This window comes from Aphelocoma coerulescens, chromosome 4 (genome assembly GCF_041296385.1).
Source record: "Aphelocoma coerulescens isolate FSJ_1873_10779 chromosome 4, UR_Acoe_1.0, whole genome shotgun sequence".
Classification (NCBI taxonomy): domain Eukaryota; kingdom Metazoa; phylum Chordata; class Aves; order Passeriformes; family Corvidae; genus Aphelocoma; species Aphelocoma coerulescens.
Window position 1 is genome coordinate 42,783,263 of NC_091017.1, and position 24,639 is coordinate 42,807,901.

Consider the following 24,639-nt stretch of genomic DNA (forward strand, 5'->3'; position numbering starts at 1 on the left):
ACAGCTAAGCAAACATGCAAATGACAGATCATCAGTTATTTGGTAATCAGTTACTAACATCTTAAAACCCATTTCAGGTCCAGCTCTCCTAACTATCTTAATTAACTCTCACTGGGCCCAAGTTCTTTCCTATTCCAACTAATCTCAACAAAGCTAGCCTATAACTAAAATTTTTATGTTTCTTCTAAATCTATGTTTCAAGATCACGTCCTTTTTTTGCTGTTGTTTCTTCCATGGCCAGCTGTGAGTAACCCAAAAAGAGCATTTTTCTACTTCAGGTCATCTTCACACTACACAGCCTCCTCTGATTGTGGCACGTGCTGTTCAGCAAATGGGCTATGCAGGCAGCAGTATGCTTGTGTCATTAAAAGGTACTGTCAGTAGTGTGGGATGTGCCAGGGAAATCAAGCATAAGTAGTAAATTCAGGCCATAAAGAGTCCTCTTTTATAGTTTCATCTGTCTCAAACTGTCCCAGAGGTAAGAGTTTACTTAAAAATATTTGTCTCCTTTTAGCAGTCCTTAAGATGTCTTTTGGGGAAAGCTTTCCTTACTGTACCCCTACGGCTTCATAAACATGTTACGATTCCCAGCAGGGCTGAGTAGCTGTTTCTGAAGCTATACAGAAAGTTTTAATAAGGGAGAATTACTTCAGGATTCTGAGTCAAGGAAATAGTGTGCCTGAGAAATAATTACAAAGGGAGTGATAATTATTAAACTACTATTAAATTAAAAATTAATAGCATAATAAATAATGAAATGAATAAGTATTAAGAAACAATAAAAGAACTAAGCATGCAGAGTTCAACTGTTAATCCATGCAGAATGAAGGATCTGCTGAAGGATCTTGATACAACTTTAGATAGTAGTAAAATATAGTCTGACCTTGTAAGTCATTGATAATTCTAATAATTGATTTACTGTGAAGGATTTTATGGATGTAGAGAGGACTGTGGCTTAAAAATGATATACCTTAATGAAATTCCAAGAATCTATTTGTTTTACTTAAAATAAGAATCTTATACTTGATGAATAGAGATGATTTAAAGCTTAGCAAAATTGAACTAAGTTAAGAAAATCTGAATAAACCTTTATGGACCTCTGTGGAATATGTGTCTTGGATCAGGGGTGCAGATATTTCATATTCTGATTCCAACACATCTGTCAATATGGATGTAGACTACACAATTCGGATTTTACCAGTGTCTGATAGCCAACAAGCAGTCAGTCTAGCAGCCAAACTATTGCTAGCTATGGAGATTTGCTAACAGAATCCTGGGGCAATTGGACTGTGATGATGTTCCTCTACTACAACACTTCATTTTCCCCCTTGAAAAACAGCTAGAGACAAAGACTTAGCATGAAATTAGGTACTGAGAGACAGCAGGAAAGGAGAAAAGGAGAGTGAGACTACTTCAGTGGCTAGGATATGCTCAACCTAATGGCTGACTTAGATTTAGATCTCTTAATACAATAGAGAGCTTCTCCCACTTGTCTGTGTTCTGGAAAGTAATTTCTTAAGCATCTCAATTCCTCTACTCTCCATATCCCCATAGAGATCCTAAGTTCAAAATGAGTTTGAAGATTGCATTAGACAGAGTATTTACCTCTCTGTGTTATTCTAAATCTCTGCTGTGTTTTACATTTTTAGACTTGTAAAAACCAGAATTTGTCATCTTATATGGAAAAGATAACATATTGCAAAAGCCAGCTGACATGCTTTTTTCTATAGAGCTAAAAGTAATGACAGTTCTTTCTTCTCAAGACAAAAGTTAAAGGCTCTTCTTCCAAAATGAAGCAATAGGTGGACTCAAGAAACAGACTTTGTATGGACTAATGTAAATGGCTATTGCACCTTATACCTTCGACTGTTTTCTAATGTTTAATACCTTGGATTCACTGGTTCTTACTAAGTGGTTGTCACTGCAATGAGTATTCCTATCTACTCTCTGTACAAGGACAAATATTTACTCAAAACAAATGACTGTTGCAGGACAACTCACACTGAGAATAGTTCATGACATGTAATACATATTGTGAATATGATCTTACTGCAGGCCATCACAGACCTTCCCTTTGCTGTACTTTTCCAGCCCTTCTGTAATGCTGGTTCTGGCACTTGTCTCATCCTGAGTTGGGAAACTTCAGTGCACTAGGTAGCAGAAAGCTAGTCCTTTAAATACCTGTGTGTAAAAGCCCCAGACAGATGAAGTTGGATCAGTATTGTCCTGAGACAAAATCACTGATCATGTAATTAATTAAGGCTTTTATTACGGGTCCTGCATACATAAACCCTAATGTTTTATCTAGTACACAGGGTGGGATCGCCCTGGCAAAGGTTATTGCCTCAGTGAGAGTGTGGCCATTGACTCCAAGGATCTTCAGACAAAATAGATTGGTGAAAAAGAAGAAAGCCCCCCCAAAAAAAGACTTTTTATTTTTAGAGTTATTAATGCTTAAAGGAAATCTTCTGAGGACAATTTTATCTTCTAACTGAAAAAACTGCTTAGGTGAAAATAGACAGTCTCAGGAGGAAATAAAACTGTACTGCCATAAGAGGGATCACATAGACCACCAGCACTTTCCTTTTGCCTTTTGTTGTGTGCTTTCTTTTTTCTCTGCATCTGCTAAAATAAGATTGCAATTAACATCTCTTGGCAACAGTGTGTTACGTATAACACTGCAATCAGAGTAGCGGATGATTTTCACAGAGAGGATGAAGGAGGATGAAATATATAAACTGAGTTTTCCATGAGGTAATAATATTCCTTTTACTTTCTCTCCTGTTTGAGTCATTATCAGAATCACCACAAGAAAAGCAGTCTACTTGATTTTACCTTGTTAAGTAAAGACATTTCCTTTTTATTCTTCCAAGAATGTGACATTGTCATCTCTGCTTTACTTATTACTTAAATACTGCTAAATGCTTTTTTTTATTTGCCTTCCAGTGATAAAATTTTTTAAACAAAAAATAAAATTCATAAATTATGTGTATGCAAATTTCATTGTTTAAAGACTGTACCCATAAAACTGATTATATATATATAAATTTATCTGAAATTATTTTCATACCTTTCTAAGAAGAAGTCAAGATAATAAAAAAGCACTTGGTAAGTGCAGTCCCCAGAAACTTTCCAGTTTGCACTTTAGTATAAATTGCAATTTGAATGTATTTTGCTGATAAAAGCTGCTTATAAAACTACTTGTTTTTCCCATCATAAAATAGATGAAACACTGTATCTACACAGCCTGAATAGAAATTATGATTTTCCAGCATCTAGCATATAGAACTAGACAAGTTCTCATGTGTATGGCACTTGTCTATGTATCTAAAGCCAAGATTCACTAAATGACTCTAGGAATGTACTACCATTCAGCTTTTCTTTCAAGTCACATTCTGTGGATATCAGCAGCATATTGGGGGAAATAAAGTGCTGATGCCATCACCTGTCTTTGACTACATAAATTCCTGGACAGGAAGGAAGTGTCTTTATGTAGCTTTTTTTGAAAAAAGTACTGAGGCAGGTGGTAAACTTAACATTAGTGTAAGACTAATAATGACTGTGGTAAAAGACAGTTGAAAATAAATATGGAAAAGAGAAACTATTTCCTCTTCAGCTTGACAGATTTGCACATGCAGTTCCCATGTCCCTCAGAATGGAGAACTGAGCTGCATTGGGCAGGGCCTTTGTAGGCTGGAGAACCCAGCACAACGTCACGGCAAAGAGAAATGCACAGATCCGTGATGAGGATGGAGTAACCCCCTGCACTGATACAGGCTGGGGGTGGACTGGGTAGGCAGCAGCTCTCCCAGGCCAGGGAGCCTGGGAGATCTCAAATTGAACATAAGTCTTGTGATGTGAAAGACTTGTCACGTGCTGTACTGCGTTAGCAGGGGCAGAGAGGGGAGAAGTATAAACTAAAGAGACATCTAGATGTAACATTTCCACTTCCAGGAGAGGTGATGAATTTTTATTCAATGAATCTTTAAGGTAAAATGCTCAAATTTTGATCAGTGCAGGGGTAACAATTCCAGCCTCTTTGTCCTTGAGAAAAATGCCTTGTTGGAGTCAGACAATGCCATTTCATGCATCTAGGAGCGGTCACATCCTCAGCCTGCCATAGACTCTGTTCTCCAAAGTGTTTACAATTTCTGCTTTTTCAGTGAAGGAATGAGCAGCTTCAGAGATTTCACACCCGTAGAGTACCTCCTGGATAAAATGTACAAGCTTCCTTTTTGGAGAAATGCTCAATGAAAAAAACAGAGGTACTTAAAAGGTCACGTCTTAAAAATCGCTTCTATAGTCTCAAAAAGAGTGGTTTAGGTGCTTCTCAACACAAGTAAGGGTTTGTGGTGTTGTTGGCAGAGTAAGGCATCAAAGTTATGTCTCCTTTAATCATTGTCATTATCATGCTGGCAGCAAAATGGCTGAATATAAGGCACTAGGTCAGGTGAAGGTGAGACTTAGAAGGGCCACAATCTACAGGTTGTTAAGCAGCTTTTTTGACTATGGGGGAACAAATGGGAAAAATTGTGTTTGGGATGTGCATATTAGGAAGTCAGATGGGGAGTGTGGAGTTTAGGAAAAATGCTGTTCATCAAGATTGCAATTATCAGAAATGGTCGCATACAGAATCTACCAGTTCTGGTGGTGAGTGTAGCAATCATAGCTCCACTGTTTCCTTCCAGGACCACTACATCCAATTCTTTGGTCCAAAAGGCATTATTAGACCTAAGAGAGTTCTGAGCAGCATCACTCAAGTGCAGGTGTAAAGCATTTTGCATGATGCAGGAATAAAGCCAAGATTCATTTGTGCCTATTAGTTTGCTATTATATATAAATTCATGCTACTGTATATTGGGCTTTTTGCAGCTGTGATTGAAATTATCTGTGATTGAAATAAAATTTAGGTGTTGCACAACGGCCCAGGGAAGCCATTAATGTTACATGGGAATGGGGCAAAGCAAGACCATCCCTGTAACATAAATGGTTCATATGTGATTTTTCTGGTTGTTATGATTCTACTTCACTTCCCAAATTGGTCACTGTGGATATGCCTGTGCATGCAAAACATGAAAATTATCAGAAATGTTGTTGTGTCACTTCAGAACACAAGATTTGATGAGCCATTTTGCTGTACTGTTGCTGAAGCTGTTATGTCTCTATATTTAGACACAGTTTATTTTTTGAGCTCTGGTTACAGTGAACCATTTTCCATTGGGCATGAAACACTGATGACACATGTACTGATGAGTTTCCACACACTGTGCTGAAGCTTCATGTTAATTTGCTTCACGGGGAGAATTTTGAGATTTTTTTTTCTGTTTTACAAGATGTCTCAGAAGAGCTTTCCATCCTGTGTTATAAATAAATTTAATTTGAAAACTCTTCTTTGGTCACTTATTGCATACCAGCTGCAGTTGCTTAGCATTACTTTAAGAATTCATTTTATCTAATCTGTCATAGGCCAGAGAAATAGACTTCACATCAAGTTTTGAAAACTGCTTTTTTAAAATTTTGGTTCTTGTGGAGTGTCCTAAAGGCATATCTGCCTGCAGTATCTCATAGAAACCAAACCCTTCTAATCTGATTAAATTTGCTTCATAATGAAGATTTGAATTAAAAAGATAATAATTTGGAGAAAATACTGTTATCTCGAGGAGGAGAGTATCACAATAAATATACTCCTTAATGGGTAAGACCACCTTTTCTTTCTGATTTGCCCTGACAAAGTTCTAGATCTGTACCTGTAATTTTGGTGCTGTAACTCAGAGCAGGCCACTCAGTTGCTTCCTCTGGTGAGGACATACCCTTCCACCTGCTGCTCAGCATCAGCATCCTATTTTTCCTCTCTGCCCATCACAGGCAAATCCCACAGCTGTGCAATTGCTTTGTCTTTTGCTGACATCTTTTAATGTCCCTACCCCCTACGCCATGCTTCTAAGGTTTCTGTGTTATCAAATGCCTTGACTTTTTTGTGGACAAATTAAATGGTCCAATTACTTTTTTAGTACAGGCATGAGCTTCATCTTTCCAGGGCTGTGGATTGCACTCACATCTTAGAGCATGTTTTGCCACAGAAATGCAGTTTGGCCAAAGCAATACAGAATACGACAGGCTGGTGATTGGCCACACTGTCCTCTGGACTTATTACAGTAATACCCTCCTCTCACCTAAATTCTACAGAATTGCATGGAGACAAGCACACTTGTAGCCACATCTTGAGAACCATGAGGCTTCACATGCAGTTAACAGCATCTGTTTCTCCTGCTTCTCCACTCAGGGCCACAGTGAAAAACCAGTACAGATAAGTTGACCCCATGCAACCTGGTATAGTGTGCCTAGGTGTAGCATATTTTCCTGTTTTTGCTTAGATGAAAATTAATACCAAGGTAAATAGGCTTGAAACATAGGTTGTGAGGAAAAATGTAGTGCCTTTAAAATATTGAAAAAATGAAGTTTAGTCAAAATCACGAGGTTTGAACTCTGACGATTATAATGTAAGTTCTCAGACAAATGAGTAAGAGTGTAACTCAGCTTTGGATGGAGTGCTTGGAAATCACTGGAAATCCTGAAATTTTAAACCAGGTTTCCGTTCAGTATCAGATGAAGCATCACAGTAATGTCTTGATTTCTCAGAGATTTTTGATGCATCATGTTATGTAAATACACTTTAGTAAAATGAGAAGAATGCCCTATGCCATTAGTTCTCATTAGTTAATATCATACATGGGGTATGGAATACAATTACAGACACTCATTAAAATGGCACAAAACCAGGAGAATTGTAAAAAGAAAGGGTAAGTTGCTTGTATATCTCAAAGGAGAAAGTGGAAAATAATGAAAATAAAATTTTCTTATTTGTTATAAGGATTATGGTAGAAAGGAAAAAAAGGAATTTCTACCTTATCATTAAAAAAGAAATGTCTGAGTGAAAAAAAATTACTCTATTATAGGATATTTATCACAAATTTTAGAAGGTTTTTAAGGATTATCCAGATATTAGTATTTGTACAATAAAAGTGCAGGCTAAGTATTTCCAATTTTAGGGAGCACTTTAAAATATCTCTATCAATATCTTCCTACGCTAAATGGAAATTATGAGAGAACCTTCCTGTCTCTTAGGGCACCACTGCAGTTGTGATAAAACTCAGTGTTGAAAAGCACTCCTTAATTTTGATTGTAACAGGACACTCCTTACAAACATCACCTTTTTAATTTTCTCTCCCTGACATTTAAGCAGAATCCAAATTAATCACTCTAATCTGAAATTTTAAGACATGTTTAATCATATTTGAGAGCAAAAATTAAAAAATATATGGATTAGAATGGAAGAGTTTTAGCTTTTTTTTTTCCTCAAGAGAATATATAAACGATGCATTTTTAGGCTTTGCTTTTCAGGATTATTGTGCTTGTGATTGTTCAGTTATTGATGTTGTTTTTCACAATTAAAAATGAAAATATACTTAATTATACTATTAATGTTAATCCCCTCCTTTTTCAAATAGTCCCAGAGATGAGCTAAATATCTCAGTTCAACAAAGGCTTAAATTCAGTATCATAGAACCATAGAATTAGAGAATTATAGCATGGCTTGAGTTGTAAGAGACCCTAAAGATCACCTAGTTCCAGGCGACCAGGTTGTTCAGAGCCCCATCCAACCTGGCCTTGAACACTTCCAGGGATGGGGCATCCACAACTTCTCTGGGCAACCTCTTCCTGTGCCTCACTGCCCTCACAATAAAGAATTTCTTCCTGATATCTACACCTGTGCTCTTTCAGTTTGGATCCATTCCCCCTTGTCCTGTCACTGCATGCTCACATCTAGTTTGCACACCTGGCCATTGGATGCTAAGAATCCTTTCAGCTCGCTCACGTTGCCCCCTTGCTGGATGAACTCAGGCAGGGATAACTTGGCTTGGCAACCCTGGGTCCCTTTTTCCAGACTGAGCCAGGCTATGATTAGTGCACAGCATACAGACCTTTGGATTTCAGTAGTGCTTCAGATTGCACACTGTAAATGTGGTCATGGCACCTGCTGAATTAGTAAAACCCCTGACTGAACAGTTTCTGAATTATTTCAACACTATATTTTCTTAAGGTATCTAAAATTGAAGTTTGTTCAGTCTTTAGGCAGTTTTGGTTTGTTTGCCAGTTATTTAAGACTGCATTATCTTGCACAATGCACTTGTATGTTTTAACCCTCTTCTGAATTCAGTGAGAACATTTAAAAAATACCCCAACTGTGACATTTATTATATCAATAAATGTTAAATGTCTTTTCAGTTGTAATCACTTTCCTACCTGTATTGTAATGCTTGGTGCAGTAACATAAATCCTTTTCTTCTTTCAACAGAAACTGTGGCAGAGTGAGACCTTCTGCAACTTGAACCGCTCCCTTTTCTTGCCACTCAAAAATGAGATCATTCATTGTGTATCCAACTAAAACAAAGAAAAAACCCAAATAAACTCTAAATCAGCTCCAAACTTTGAAAAGCAGTAACGTATCAAATTACAATATTTTAAGTAACTGTTAGAAAAAGGAGGTAATACAGAGGGTCTGCTTGTACCAGTTAATCACAAATTTTTATCTGCCATTATATACCATACTGAATTAGAAGAGAAAAAAGGGCTGTCTTATGAAACTCTTTTTAAATCTTAATACTTAGATGGTCTATTAATGGATTCAACAAAACCATCTAAATTACCTAAACATCCAGATCTCTTGGGTGCTTGGGAACATCTTTCCCTCCCTAACCCATGAAGGATAAAATAGGCCCTTTACACTCAGGCCTCTTCCTCCTTTCACTTGAGGTGAAATGTGGATTGTCAAAGTTATGTTTATGGATTTATGTCAGTTTGAATGGTTAGGTGCAAATTTTTCAAAGACAGCAATGAATTGAAAATTCTGCAGTTCAAAAAACTGCTTTTCTCTGAAACTTGAACAACACATGGGAAAGCAATTGGTTTTAGTCTTCTCATATTAACTGACTGTGACATATAAGGATATTAAAAAGCCCTCAGCTTTAATATTCAGACTCTGCACTTATCCATACCTCATGCATGTGTATAAGATTAGATATAACAGCAAAAGACATACTAATCAAGGCCCAGACTTTGCAAAGGACAAGTACTTTTTCCTTCTATTTCCCTCTCTCACATGAATATTTGCATGGATATCATTGGGGAAAATATCCCAGTTTCTTCTGAATATGTGATCTGTTATCTTTCCCAGGCATTTTATTCTAATTTTCTTTCTGAATAAATTTTATCTGGTTATTACAACTGGAAAAAAAATAAAAGGCTTCATATTCTCATTCAAATTTGAGCCACATATACCACAAGGAACCAGAAGGTAAAAGGAGAAATTTTCATCTAATTTACATAGCTTTCAGCTTCTTTGTAATATTTCTGTTCTGCTTTAGGCTAATGCTAATGAGCTGTTGAAAATAACCTGTTGAGAACCGGAAATTCTTTTAACCTTTCAGTAACACGTTACTGTTTATAGTATATTGATTAGAACCTTCTAAAAGTCTGCTCAAAATTGCTGAAATTTTGAGTTTCAGTGAAAAAACGTAACCTCTTTGCTGGGTGGGCATAAATCTTACCTCTGTTATATTCAGTGACTTCATTACTCTTTTAATACACCTATAAATGGCATTCAGTGATCTGATCTGCTGACCTGAAAACTGAGATAAACTTTATCTTTTCTGATCTACGTTGAATGAACCTAGGAGCTAAGAATTAGTGTTTATGAATGTAAAATTGTTTTTGACACTTCCTCCTTCTAAATTCTTGATGTTTCTTTTTGGGAAAACCTGTATACAAGGTATTCACAGGAACTCAGGCTGATTGTTGGTTTACTTGGTATTTTTTTTAAGGCTGGATGAATATGATAAAAATGAGACCATATGCTTTTAAATGAGTATTTAATTAAGATCAGACATTACCCAAGTCACTACAAGCATATCTAAAATGTGCAAGGAGACACTAGTTTTTCTTATTGATTACATGATATTCCATAAACACAATCTTAAAATTCACTATAAAGTGCCATAAACTGTGAAAAATCAGAGGTATATATCTTATCAAACTTTGCATGAATTCAGACAAAAAGCTGTTTTGTGTAAAGCAGATTGCCATTTGAACCATGTAGACTACGGCCAGAAGTGATATTCCCTGAGCAAAACTCATTGAACTGGCAAGAAACAACTGCTGTGTCAAAATGCATTTCACTAAATCAGATTCATTCATCTCTAATGGATGCTTTTAATTTTGATTATCTACCCTGCCCACTAATTCTTCTATAATGTAATATATTAAAAATAACAGCAGTGTATTCAAAATGTTGGTGTAGTAATTAATTTTTGTCATGTTTACATTTTAAATGTTCAATTATAGCTTTAGCATTCAAAATTGTAACTTCAGTTTTGTAAGTCAAGGTCGTAGTCATAAATTAAAGGTTTCTTAAAATATAGAGAACTTAATGGAGATGTGAGTTTATGTTATACCAAATAAATTTAAAATAGTATAATTTTTCCACTACTATGTTAAATTAAATCAGCTTAAATTAAATCAAAAGAAAATATGATTTTTCAATTAATTTTATGAAGAGTACCTGCTGATTAGCACCGTGCCTAACACTCAGAATGCTTATTGTACTGTGTGCATTGTGCATAAGGGGAAAAAGGCATTTCTACAGAAAATACTCTTAAAACAATCCATGGTTACCATACTGGAGTAAATGTACTATTACAGTTTAGGTGTGTGGTGTTCTACATGCAATGAGCCTAAAATACAGTCCCCTGGCACACTAATTTTGGGACCTCTGCTGATTATTTGCAATAACTGTCCATGTCCTCTTCTAAAAATACAAAACCTGAAGTCCACTCGAGCTTTTGGTTCGTGGCTACTTGCTACCTGATTAACAAATGTGCATTATCTTTAAAGGAACTACAAAAAACTCATTCAGTAAATTCATAAATGTAACTAAAAGTCTAAATGCCTGTTGCTGATATTGGTGTGCTTTTGAAGATTAGAACTGCACTGTCTGTATTTTCCAAATGGTCTATGAGATAAAAGATCTGAGAAGTTGTGTTCCATTACATGGTTCTCACTGTGTGAATGGAGCAGTAAAGTGTGGTTCTGAGATGTGAAGGCTTTATTCTGAATGGATGTGTGGTTACCAGTACAAACTTGTGCTATATGTGTTAGTTACATTGTTAGACATATTCTGTGACTTGTAAGAACTGAACTGCAATATGTAGTAATAAAGAAAAAGACATTTCTCTTTAGGGCCCATAAGGGGTTAGGAAGATAATGGTGTCTTTATTGTGGTGTTAGGTCCATAAATTCTAAACACACAGAAACTATTAAGGAGGAGAATTGGCACAATCTAGGACCCTGAATTTGAGGAAGTAGAGAAACCAGTTTGCAGTAATGACATTGAATGAGGAATCCTATTCCTTGCAGTATTTCAAGTCGAGATTCACACCTACAGAAGCCCTACTTTCGTGATGGTACCTGTTTCTGGATTCTCCTCCTTACATTTGTTATGCCATAGAAGCCCATGACAAAAGTTAATGCAGTGATGAGTTTTGCAGTTTAGTTACATATGTTTAAATTAGCAAAAAATATTAAAGACGATACTTCATTGTTTTCTATGCAGCTAACATTTCCATCAGGAGAACATTTTGTTTTGTTTTTCTATGGAAATAATTCCCATTGCCCTCTACACAACTCTAGTAGTATAGAATGAGATTACCCAAAGCCAGATCAGAGGAGGGCTTTTATCAACTAAACATAACTTTAAATGTGTTATCTCTGCTTATAGATGGATGGAGCTTATTCTGTAGTAAGCATAAGTGCCTAGCTCTTGAATCCTGACTTCTTCTTGGGATAAGACTTGAGTGTAAGGTGTTTTTTCTCTGTGTCTTGCTTTCATTGTGTTCTGCTTTCAACGGGAAATGCGGTGCAAATCCCCGAAGTCTGTGTGTCCAGAAGATAAAACTGAATTTACTTCTAAGAACAAGTGCCTTTCAGGGTAAACTTTTGCTACATGATAGTTAGTCCTATTCTTTGTAAATTCTCACTGTTCAGTCTTACTATGAGCAGCTTACAGAAAGCAGCTCTCTTGCTGCTGCTTTATGAGCAGAACATATATACCTGTTACTTATTTGGATCTGCTGCAACCCAACATGATATTCAGCCTCTCATTAAACCAGAATTTTTTCTTTTTTGACTATGAGGTGGTGTTGGTGAATATTATAAATTGCTACCAGATATTTTTATTACCAGTGGCTGGGAAATAGAGTGTTATGTAGGAAATGCCTAGTGGCTAAATTTTATTGTTGAAAAAAGGTCAGTCACTAGCCTAGGTAGTATATGAGGGTGCAGCTCACTGGTGCAAAAAGAGAATCTTTTATTCTACATGAATAGCTAAAAGCAATGGAGGCTATAATCTAGCGTGGTCTTCAGGACCAGGCCAACCTAAACTAAATCAAGTGGGTTAGTAAAGACTTCTGTCACTGAAATGCAATGTGCTAGGGTTTGGGTTTGCAGGGCATGGGTGAGTGAAGGTTGAGAAAGTTGAGTTGTCAAACTGTGTTTTATGGGACAAACACCAGCTGCTTCAGTGGCTGAAGAAGAGGGAAGTTAGCAATGTATTTCTTTTTGTCTGTCTACTGTGCAGTACTTGTTCTTACTTAATTCTATACCGCTATTACTAATTATACAAAATCTAAGTGGTATGATCATAGAGTTATAAAGAAAGGACAGGAAAAACAACCTTGATATGTTTGAACAGCGGTGCTCAGGAGTTACAGGACTGGCCAGGTTACACTAATACTCTCTGTAATTACTCAAAATCTGAGGTCTTGCACATCTAAAATGCAAAAGCAGGTTGTAAATGGTTGGTAGTTTTATGACAAAGACATCATCCCAGGAGGAGAAGGTTTCCAGGAGTATTTCTCAGGAAAACTCAAGAACTGTGTGAATGCATGTCACTGTAGCCTCTGTGCAAACAGTTCTCTTAAAGAGACAAGTAATTTTTAGGACCCTGAAGTCATTCCAGGTAATTAGCTAATGAAGCATATACTGGCAGACTGAGAACTCTGCCTGAGATGAACATAATGAACTGGCAAACTAAGTAGAATTTAGAATTAGCTAGAAGGGAAGAGGGCCTGAAACAATTGGGAAACTTGGACCTGGCCTGCAGAAATTTTACTTTAGAAAATGATGTGCAACAGAGTTGGTGATAAGTGTGAAAAAATGAAAGTAAAAGTCTATCACACTTACAGAGGGGGAAGGTGGAAGAGATAAGGCGTTGATGAAAAGTGGTTCTCAGGACTTGTGCCTGGAATACTTGATGGAGGGTTTTGAACATCTGGACATCAAACAAAATGACATTGTAGTGATATTTTATTTAGTTGATCTAATCTATACAAAACTCTGGCAGATGGTGGACAACACAGATATAGTAATTTTAGCCTTTAGACAGCACTGAAAATTGTTTAGCTAGAGTGAAAATTTTCAGCATTTTCAAAAATAATTTGATCCTGCTGAAACATTTCTAAGTAGCTAGGGCATCTACACTGTCTCAAAAGAAAATCCAAACTTTTCCCTTAGTCTGACTCATCTTTCCCAGAAAAAAAAATCTTTTCAAAAATGGTGTTGCTACGTTGTTATGAACACTCATATGAAGTCCCTGAAAGAAAGAATTAGATTGTATCTTAGTATTTTTTTTTAACACTACCACTAATACTAAATATCACCTTTTCATTCATCCAGTTTTGAAAGTATAGGACTAAAGCCTGTCTTAAATAAATACAGTTTCATTTGACCCACATCAGTCTGCATTACTCTATAGAACTTCTTGGAACCAAGCTATTTATATCAGTTGCATGCTAAGAGAAGGAATATTTCATTTTAGCTAATTCTATATCAGTGGTAGGCATTAAAAGCCCATTATATCATAGACAAGACAGTGAACATCCAACAATTTTGTTTTGAAGAATTATGGAAGTGTCTAACATCTCTTCTGCTTCTCCAAGGACTACACTATTACAGAAAAAACAAAGTTTGTTACTCAAGGCAAGCAGCTCCCCTGTACCTTTAGAGACTACACCTTGGAACCACCACTGTCTTGGCAATTCCAGCATAACTCCTTTATCACATCTGCTGACACAGTTTTATTTGCTTTGCCCATCCACCTTTAGCGTACCTTTCCAAGCCACGAGCACATTTGCGATCCAGCTGAATATCGATATATCCTGTAAATTTTCTACTCATTCTGTTTTATTACAGGAAGGCTGTTCTTCCCTTGTGTCATTTTAAAATACCTACAGGTATACTAGAACTCAACTCTTTTCCTCATGTTCAATAAACAGACACATGTACAGCATGAAACAACTGAGCAGAGTATCTGGCTTTTTTGTAAAAGAGTTTAGTTCAACTACACAATTTATATTTTAGTTTTTAATCCCAGGGATTTATCTAAATTCCATTCTCATTTATTTAATTTTTAGTAAGGTACAGGTCCAAAAGGAACATTGGATTTAGTCATCAAACCCTTCAGTTCTTTAGGTATCCAGTTGAAGCAAGGAGTACAGTCCTGTTGACTAGGGTTATTCCACTATTCTTCTGTTAGGCATCCCATCAGTTTGCCTCCAGGACAGGCTGCCTGCACATTACTGTTCCTAAGAGCATGACAGACATTTGAATCATGCCCTAAATTCCCAGCAATATAGCAGAGGGAAGATATGACAGAGCTAACGAATCTGGTTTTGGCTTGAGGTTAGAACAAATTCTTCTGCATTACGCACTAAATATATTAGCTTCAAAAATGAGCTGTGATTCATTTCAAGGCTAAATTTATGCCAGAGCTCCAAGAAAGCAGGATTTTATTCAATGTACTTCTGAGCTGCTTTGTGAAGTGTCTACCCCTTGCACTGTCCTCTAATTGTTCTGATGGAATCTCTCCCTAGGGAGTTATAAGTTTGTTCTTCTTAGCCTGAATTTTGGAAAAGAATAACATTTCAGGTCAGCACACAAGCACATCTCTCAAACCTACTTTTATACTAGTTTCTGTATGTCAGCAGCAGTTGTACAGTTACTACTGCCCTTTCATCCTGCATTGGTCAGGAGCTGAAGACTACAAGTATCTTGATCTTTGTAGCTGTGTGTCATGTCTCACTTCAGATAGACACAATAGGTTGAGTCACCCATCTGCAGAATTAAACCACACATGAGCAGTTGATAATTTTTGTGCTACTGAAATGGAAAGGAGAGAAGCAGTACGGTTTCAACTCCTTCTGGCACAGACAGGCCTAGTGTGTCCATAATTTCTGTCATTCAGGTAGAGACTTGAGGACTCCCTGGCAGATAAGAAATACACTCCAGTTATTTTATCTTTCTTATGGAGTCTTTGTGCTGTTTTGTCAAAGGAAAAATGTGCACATACTTTTTCTGTAATGCATTAGCTTGTACTGCTGCAGCCTGCATACACATCTTTCCACTTGTACAGTCTCCAAATTAGAGACTGGGGGGAAAGAAATTGTGCAACTAAGCATCACTAGTACAGAGGGAATTTTCTTTAACAATCCAGAAGACAAGAGCCTGATTTCTTAGAAAAACTAAAAAGCCTCCATAAATCAAAAGGGGGGAAAAAGGGCCATGGTTTAATTTAATAATAAGCATCAAATTAAAATTATGAGGTAAGAAAATGTTTTATACCTTACCTACGTTGCTTTTCATAGTATATTTTTTTCTTTGGTAACTGAGTTATTCTTTTCAGTATTCTTTGGAAATTCAGAAGTATTAAATGTCACATAAATTTATAATTGTAATTTATGAATAAAGGGATGCTGTGAGGTAAAAGTGAAACTTCAAAAAGGAAGACAACAAGCTGTAGCACATGAAAGAAATAAATTTCTTTCCTGGGAGACAGGCCACAGAAATAAATATGTATCTAGCTGACATTTCTTTGTATCTTAGTCAAGCAGAATAAAACTAAAATTATCCCACATGGCTATAGGCTGCCCTGGTGTAAGGCATAGAAATGTAGAAGGGATTATTTCATATGTGCATTTTCATTTGTTCCCTTTCTAAGATAAAAAACCAGCTCATTCTAGTTGCTGAGAAATGATTTGTTAAAATAAATCCTTTAAAAATAGAAGATATTTCCACTTAAATATTTTTCAGACACTTCATGATATAAGTGAAGTACTTTTACCAGGGGCAAATTCAGCTGCTTTTTGACCTTGGAAAAAACATTACATGAGCCAGCTAAAAATAAAGATATCATTTGGGAAGAAAATCTATACACGAATTTTTCTCTTAGACTTTTCTATGATGGAGCAACAGTATCAATATTGAAGGAAAGCATCTAGTACTAAAAGAGTTTACTCTTTAAAGGAGAGACAAAACCTATGATCTGTCTCTTATAACTGTCAATTTTGCAACCCAGTGGTAAAATGAGTAAAAAAAAGATGAGTGATTTATTCTAATTTGCTTAGTGACACATGCAGGAGCAAGGCTTGCAAGATCAGACACAGTTTACAGAAACGATGAGATAAATGGGCCTTGTAAATTCATAATGTACAATGTCCTACACAACTTGGCACTCAGTGGAAAAAACAGCAATGATCACCACTTCAAAAAGAAACATCTGGAAGCATGGCTGCTGCTGTTTTGCTCCTGCAAACACTTTGGTTTTTATAATATAGCCTGGTGGTCAGATAGTTTACTCAGGACATGAGAGGACTGTGTTCTCAGTTTTGAATCCAAATGTCTTCCACTTGCCCAGACAAGGCATTAATCACTAGGGTTAGTGCTTTGATCCCTCTGTTTACATTGTCTCACTGTGCACAAAAAATGCAAGGCAGACAGCCAGAGCAGAGTATGACACTGTGGCCTAGAAATTAAAGATGCTTGGATGCATCCAGGCTCTCAGGGTTATGTCAGTTCTTACCTCGGGAGATTTGATGTGAAGCCTGGGAAAATGCCAAATGCACCCATCCTCCTTTTTTCTTCTAAAATTTAAATAGAACTGGATGCCTTTTCTTAGCCAGAGAGTCTGGAATTTGAATGTTTCTGCTCATCTTTTCCTAAGTTTTGGAAATTGGTCAGAGTTTACTCTCACATAAACTATTTTTCTTTACCTAGTTACTCTTCTTCCCAGCATGCAGATATTTTTTGTAACACTTCTAAGTTGTCTATTTCCTTTCCTGCACTTCCTGTACAGGGAAACTGGCTATGGACAGGTGAATTCCTGCTCCAAAGGTCTAAGATCTTGGAACTTAGGTCACTGGAAATATGTGCTTTGGATCTGTCCCAAAATCATTTCAGGGAACTGCTGCCTTGTTCTTGCAAACCTAACTGGTTATTCTGCTATCAGACATGTAAACATAGCCAGAGCTCCCACATGCTACAAAACTTTCTGCCTCAGTCTCTGTTTTTTGATGTCTGAAGTTACAGGTGAAATAGAATTAGACAAGGCAATATGGGAAAATCTTTATTACTTATAACTTCCTTAGGAAATCAAATTTGATCTTTCTCTGTGAATAAAGAATTTGAAGCACTCATCTGTATTTTCTTCAGCTCCTCTTTTGTGAGAGCTGCCTCTCTTTACCATGTGAATGTGCAGCTGGGAATTTACTCCCACTGAACTCAATGATTGAAAACAAGACTTCAGTGAAAAATGTTCTGCTGAAAAATACAGTAGAACGTCTACAGTGCTATTCAACTAATAAATGTTGGTTCCCTGTGGTGTAGTTTGTGGGAATTGTGGGCTCCTGCAAGGTTTCTATAAAGCAAACCAGATGCCTGTCTGTTCAAGAATGCTCAGCTGTTGTCTGACCTGTTCTCACAACAGCTGAAAGAGAGGAAAAATGCAGCTGAGTTTTATGAAGCTGTTAAAGCCAAACTTTCATAACTTTTTAAAACTTTTTTTTAATTATACCTTTTGTTTGTTCAGTCAAACACTGTGATACTTCCTCTCTGAAGCAAAATTGTATTTCGTGAGTATACCTGCCATCTGCACGTGCTCTGATGCAACTACCTCATGTTACCCTTTTGTTTAGTCACATTAATTAAACAGGTGACATAGGTTATCAGTAGCACTGTCTGCTCAGGTTGGCTGTGGAGTTTCACTTCAATCCTGGATATATAATATTGTCCTAAATTCCTTGACATTTGCAGCAAATAACGAGCTCTCCATTTTAGTCAAGAAAATTTCTGCTGTCAGATTCAGCCGTTGTCCTCCTATTGAAAGGCTGCTTCATGATGCTACCATCTGTCCATCGTAATAAAAGATAGATCTGGCTTTCATACTCACCCTGCAATATTTTATAAAAGCATACCATACAACAAGCAGTTCCGACATACTGACTGATAGATAATTACCTTGCCATTTCCTTAGATGCTGCTTTCTTCCAGTAAAAGAAAAAAAACCCAAAATACTTCAATAAAATTATGTGTGTTGTGTTTCTTATCGATGATATATTTCAAATAATCCAGTATGTTCATTCTATATGCACAATTCTTTTATTTTTGGGATATTTTACTTATTGGCCCTAAAACTGTAAATCTGGATCTTTTAGATGGATACTTCTTAATTTGTCTTGTCCCTGTCATTAATTTTCACAAACTTCAGATTGCTGGAAGTTTTCAAAGAATGTTTTACTCTATTTTATTTTTGTTCTTTGCACCATAAGGAGGATTTTTCTTCTAGAGCTTTCTTTGAAATTTGTCTCATTTTAATGGAAACAGTAATTCTCAAATACTTCATATCACAAGGAAAATGAGAATGTAATGCATCAGACAGAATAGTTGATTTCTCTTTTTGTGAGCATGTTTGCGCCTTGAAATGGTATAGCTGCTTTACATTTTCCACCCTCTTTTAAGTAGCAAGATATCAAGGCAGATGACAAATAAAATATATGATAGGTTAAAATACACTAATTTTATTGCAGATAAAATCCCATAAATCACTTCTTTAAGTTATTCTTATGTTTCCTTTATGCTCTCCCACATTATTCACCTCCTGTATGTGTGAACACAGGAAAGACTTATGGCGAAACCCTATATGCAGAAATTTTGTAAAAATTGTCACTGGGTACTTAAGTTTAATGGTAACTTCAGATTTACACAAAACTCTTGATTTTCAGTGCAAATAGAGATGAAAGAACTTCTTCCTCTTAAAATCATGTATATTTTACAGATTCTTTTGATAAAATAGAAGATTCATTCTGAAAATTTGGTCTTGTACCACTACAAGGGGTTTTCCTACCTCCTGTATAGCTGTTGTAATCCCTGCAAAAGTATGTATAGGATAATACATTACGCAAACTTACAGCTTTCCAGCTGCATTATACATGTTTGCACATCCATTGGAAAATTTTTGAGATCCATCGGACAGGAAAGTATTAAAGTCAATCTGAAAGAACACAAAAAACTCATTAAAAATATACAAAAAAAAATGCCATAGACCTGTGCAGGAAGAATGCAGGAATACAATGGAAGCAATTAAAAATAGAATACATGTTTCAATAGAAAGCTCTCAAAAAGGGTCTATATTAGCTGAACCCATCTAACTCAGACTAGTCTGGTAACATGGAAAAAAAATTTTTACAAGCTTTCAGAAAATCAATTTTTTCACTAGGGTTGCCTAACTTTATGAGAAGTCTAAAGGAATGCAGCAACAGTGTGTCTTTTTGTGCTGCAGCAGAATTATTTTACTGTTCCAGTATTTCAAATCCTTGGCATAAAACCTACCCAAATTTGCAAGAATTTCATAACATATGTCAGCTGGAAATCATGGTGGCAAACTAGCTTTACATGTTATTGTCCTAAAATAAAGTGCTTAAAATGTCAACACAAAGGTTTAAAGAAACATTTTATGATATTGATGGTAGACTGAAATATGCCTGTAATTTTGAACTGTTGGTGTGTATCAGTGTTAGTCTTAATACTTTCTCTGAAATTCTTTGCAAATTATAGGCATATAGGCATTTATTTTAAATCAATACAATAATATATCTTTAGAGAGATACTTCTCAGAGGAATCAGAAAGAAGAATTTATAAGAGATAAAGGCACATGTTCTTGTGCCTTTATCTCTGGTCATTTCTAGGTGTCCATTCATCATTCAGGGCCATGACTCTACCTTCATTAATCAGTTCAGTTGATAGAATGTCCTACAAAAACTTTGGGAGCTTCAGTTCAATTCCTTACAAATAAGGCTTTTCTAGCATAGCAGTGCTCTAATCCCCCTCTCTTGAGCCCATTCTCCTGTTTTTGGCAATGAGGCTAAAGGGAAGTGGGCAGTAAGTGGCAAGTATAGCTGTATATTTCTTTTACCTATTTTTATTTGCTGACCAAACCTCCTTGATTCACTGCTGCTATAATTTCTGTTTAACCAGCCAGTGACAGAGCTGCATGGGAGGAGTCTGAGAAGCGAAGTCAGACCCAGACCCTATTCCCACTCTATTAAAAATAGCTCCAAATGCAAATTCTGGCTAGTAGGCTGGTAACACAGCAACTCATTTCAGAGGCACCTGGGCTTTACTTTGTGCTTCAGTAAATATTTTAGTATTTTATATTAAGTATTCATTGACTCAGGAACTGTAACCTTCCATTATTTTCTTGTCTGAACTGTTCCAATGCAATGAGGGGATGAGGAGACTTTAGGGTATGAAAGAAAGAGGCAAATTTAGAAACTTCTTTTTTTCTTCCTTTTAGTATCAGCACACTAGCAATTAGCATATTTCCCCTTATCAAAAGTTTAACTCACTCAAATGCACATAACAAGTAAACTAGATGCCAATGATATGATTTTAAATCTGTTTCAGAAACTGCAATAGTTCTTCATTAAATCGTGGCAACATAAACTGTCTGGCTTCATGAGAAACAAAGGAGCTATCTGGTATCTGCTTTCAGCACAGTCCATGTTTGCTTTTATAATTTGATATGATAATATTTCTCACATTTGGGGTTTTTCACCCCATTTCATGTGGCCACGAACTTGGTCTGAATTGTATTGAAGTTGCAATCCAAACGTGTTTCAGCAGAGTGGTGGGGTGTATATACTCTGTGCTGTATTTATTTGGAAGGAATAGGGCAAGGTTGGGAATTGACTAGAGTGGAACAACTGCCAGTGCCTCTTGGGGTGATTCAGACAGTCTGTAGATGATTGATTTAGATCTACTTTCTACTTGAATCCAGAGAAGGAATCCTTTTAACCTGCTTTGAATCTGTTTCTAGTGACAGAATATGTGTTGTGATACTGAAGATTGATTCTGTTCCCAGAGTGGCAGACTAACCTCCTTTTGGATATGAAATACTCCCAAGAATTTCAACCCAGCCCTTTCTCCTTGTGTAAATTGAAAAAGTGCTGCCTAATCATACTGGAAAGTGGGAGGGAGGAAGAAGACTCTCTTGCCACTGACAAATCCATGCATGTCATAAAGATTTCTTTTTCTCCAGTATACTAACTGTTTACAGATTCCTGATGTCTCTTCAAAGAGTCTAATAACACATTAATTTGGTGTCATAAAAGCATGCAAAGCAAAACACTGAGTGGACAATAGTATATTTGTTTTGAAAAGAGTACCATTTTGCACAAGTGAGTCACTGCTTCAATACCGAATCTCTACCATGTCTAGTGGGGCATTAGCATACTTATATCCAATGTGTTTCTCATTAGATTGGGTTTTTGAAGACAGTAGTAAAATGCCTACTGATGTCTGTATTAAAAGGAAAGTGGTGGGAAGAGAAGTGGGATAATTAGATTCTGTCAATACTTATGATTGCTGCTTTCAGCTTCTTAAAACCTTTTCAGAAATTTACTTTCCAGTTTTCTCTCCATCTCCAGCAGCAAATGACTAATCTTTAAATGTCATACATCCTCAAACAGGCCATGTATTCATGTTGAAGTGCAACTGCAACATCCAAAATGGGGGAAAAGAAATAACATTTGATTGTCATGAAATTGGAGGGTACAGACTCTGAAACTCATACATAGGCTAACTCACAATACTATAGGACTGTTCTGTGCAGTGTCTTAGTTACTCTAGGCTTAGTACCTGTACTTTAAAATAGGAAAGGTATTTCTCTTATTACTTTTACTATGTGAATGCCTAATGAGGGATCATTTTCAATTTTAGTATTAACAATGAACAGTAACATTGACAAAATTCTGCATTCAAAACTCACACATAATAGTTCTGCATGATTGGAAACTGAATATATGTTTTAGCAATTCCTAGTTATACTTTTGAACTTCTTCTGAAAAAAATCATTAGAGACTCACCTGATGGAATAAAGTACATTTCCATTTTTGAAAATCCGCAACAACTTATTATCTGTTGTAACTTCATGAAAGTTGGCACCTTTTTCATTAGCAAAGAACAAATCAGGTTTCCAAATTGAATCCAGCATGGATGGATCTAAATCTAAAGAGTCATCTGGATATTCACTGTATGCAAGGCGTGGATCATTCCAATTCTGACGGAGAAAGATGTTCACTCGATAATCCTGAATAAAAGAGAAAACAAGCAAAGCTTTATCAAGCATAGGGATTTAGCTTTTATTTCATTCCTTAGCCATGTAATCCCCTGCCCATCTGTGGATGACAAAAGAATTACTTAGCTGAATGCCAGAATGATACCTATTTGTATTAGTGGGCACACAATGGATAAGAACAAAGATGCATTTCAAGGCAATTGAAAAAATCCTAAAGTAAGGAAATCCAACCTCCATGTACATTTCATGTAATTCCATATAACTCTACCCCTATCACAAATTTGTCTTGAAATTGAAATGAGAAGCATAAAAAGAGTTTTATGGTGTTACCTCTTTCTGCCCGACCCCTGGCAGTGGTATTCCCACTTCCCTCTCTCTGTCAGTGAGAATCTGTCCCACTTTAAGGGAAGTTAAATTAATTTTTTTTTCTCTTTCTAATCTTTACATATTTTAGACCCACCACATAGGGTTTCTGTGCCTCAATTCCCTATTGAACATTGTGTGAGCAGTAACTTGCCATACAGCAGACTGAGGAGGGCACATGTTCCTCCTCTCTTCAAATAGGGTAGACAGCATATAAGTCTTTAGGATAAATTAGATTAGTTACAAGTGGGGTCACCTTAATTTCTACTGAAAGCCCTGTCTTAATCAAGAGTGCTTTTATAGAAAAGACGAGTGAGTGCTTCAAACTTATAGAAGTCATTTTGGAGCTGCACATACATTCTGTCAGAGATATATTTATGGCTCCACACTTTCTTGCAACTTTACCACTCTGAAAATATTTGCTTTTAAATAAAGGTGAATATTAGCTTCTCATTATATTGCATTTAGAACTGAGACTGACCATAAGGGCATAGGAACTATAATTTTATTGGTTATAATAAGACTTTCCTCTTTATTTGAACTGCATTCATGAAAAAGATAAAAATAAAATAGAGAGAAAGGTTAGCTGCAGGGGGAAAATGGGAACTGGTTGTCAGACCTTACATCACACTTCTGAATGTAACAAAAGTAAAAAATATCGCTTATTTATGGTTAAAAAAGATGATGAAATTTAACAAGAAAACTTTTTGTGTCAGAATGGGAAATGAAGTGCACAGGGATGAGCAATACCATTTAGCCAAAAACTATGGATACTAGTTATTATAGGTTAGACTAACTAGTTAAAACCCCATTGGTGTAGAAATTGTGGGCACTGTTAAAAATTCAGCATTTTATCAATATTGCTCTTAGGAAACTTGGAACATGGAGCCATGTAGTTGGAATAATCATGCCAACAGACATAATAAAGGACAACAGGAACCTTGATATGCAACACTTACTCATGAGAAACAGTCTTCCATATCTTCAGCATCCTGCTGTTTTGGCCAATTTAATTACTCACCTTGAATAAGGGTAGCCAAATATGCTAAAAACATGCTTACCAAGTATTGCAAATCATATAGAGAAAGTCCCAGTAAAGAGTATTATGTTCATATAAGCTTAAAAATTTTTAAGACAAATAAAGTAAGTGGAAAACTACACCTGAAGAATGAAAATAATTCAGTTTACTCTTTCCAGCAGACAGGAAAAAGGCTTTCTGACCAAATGGAAGCGTGCAGCATTAAATGCATAGGGTTTGTTAATCAACTGCTTTATTTAAAGAAATCAACTGTTAATTAATTTCTTAAACACACACGTACAAGCATACCCCAAACCCTTTCAAAAAAGGGTTGAAAGACATTTTCTTTTTCATTATGGGTAGTGACAGCCTCAGAAGCCATGAAAGTTTCTTAGAAGAACCTGTTGGTATTTTTTATAATTAGCACCTTGATGTGATGAAACCAGAGCCAGGGATTTGTACTTTACTGATGTAGAAACAAACCTGTATTTCTTTGTGTGCTTCTAAAGTAAGACAAAATTTTTAGACAAGCCTGTGCCTCAGTGCTCATAGAACTATATTTTTAGTGTCTTCTAGTAAGAGGGAATAATAACTCCTGAAATATCCTTATTTCATTGCATGACATCCCAAATACCATGTAGTACCTGTTTCCATTCCAGATTGCTGCATAAAATCAAAAGGACAGGAAGAAGAAGGATGTGGGAGCAGTGATGGCTCCACTGCCTTACCCAGCATGGG

The 24,639-nt window shown here is 36.3% G+C and overlaps 1 protein-coding gene across 2 annotated transcripts in view; it reads right to left on the reverse strand.

The window, feature by feature from the left end:
• Positions 1-24,639, reverse strand: part of GLRA3 (glycine receptor alpha 3) — an 87,011-nt gene that overhangs the window by 14,925 nt on the left and 47,447 nt on the right. For both annotated transcript variants that reach the window (XM_069012149.1, XM_069012150.1), the window contains exons 4-6: positions 22,309-22,532; positions 19,353-19,435; positions 8,305-8,442 (exon numbers count right to left, since the gene is read on the reverse strand). In XM_069012149.1, coding sequence (XP_068868250.1) covers positions 8,305-8,442; positions 19,353-19,435; positions 22,309-22,532 — 445 coding nt within the window. The remainder of the gene's footprint in view (positions 1-8,304; positions 8,443-19,352; positions 19,436-22,308; positions 22,533-24,639) is intronic.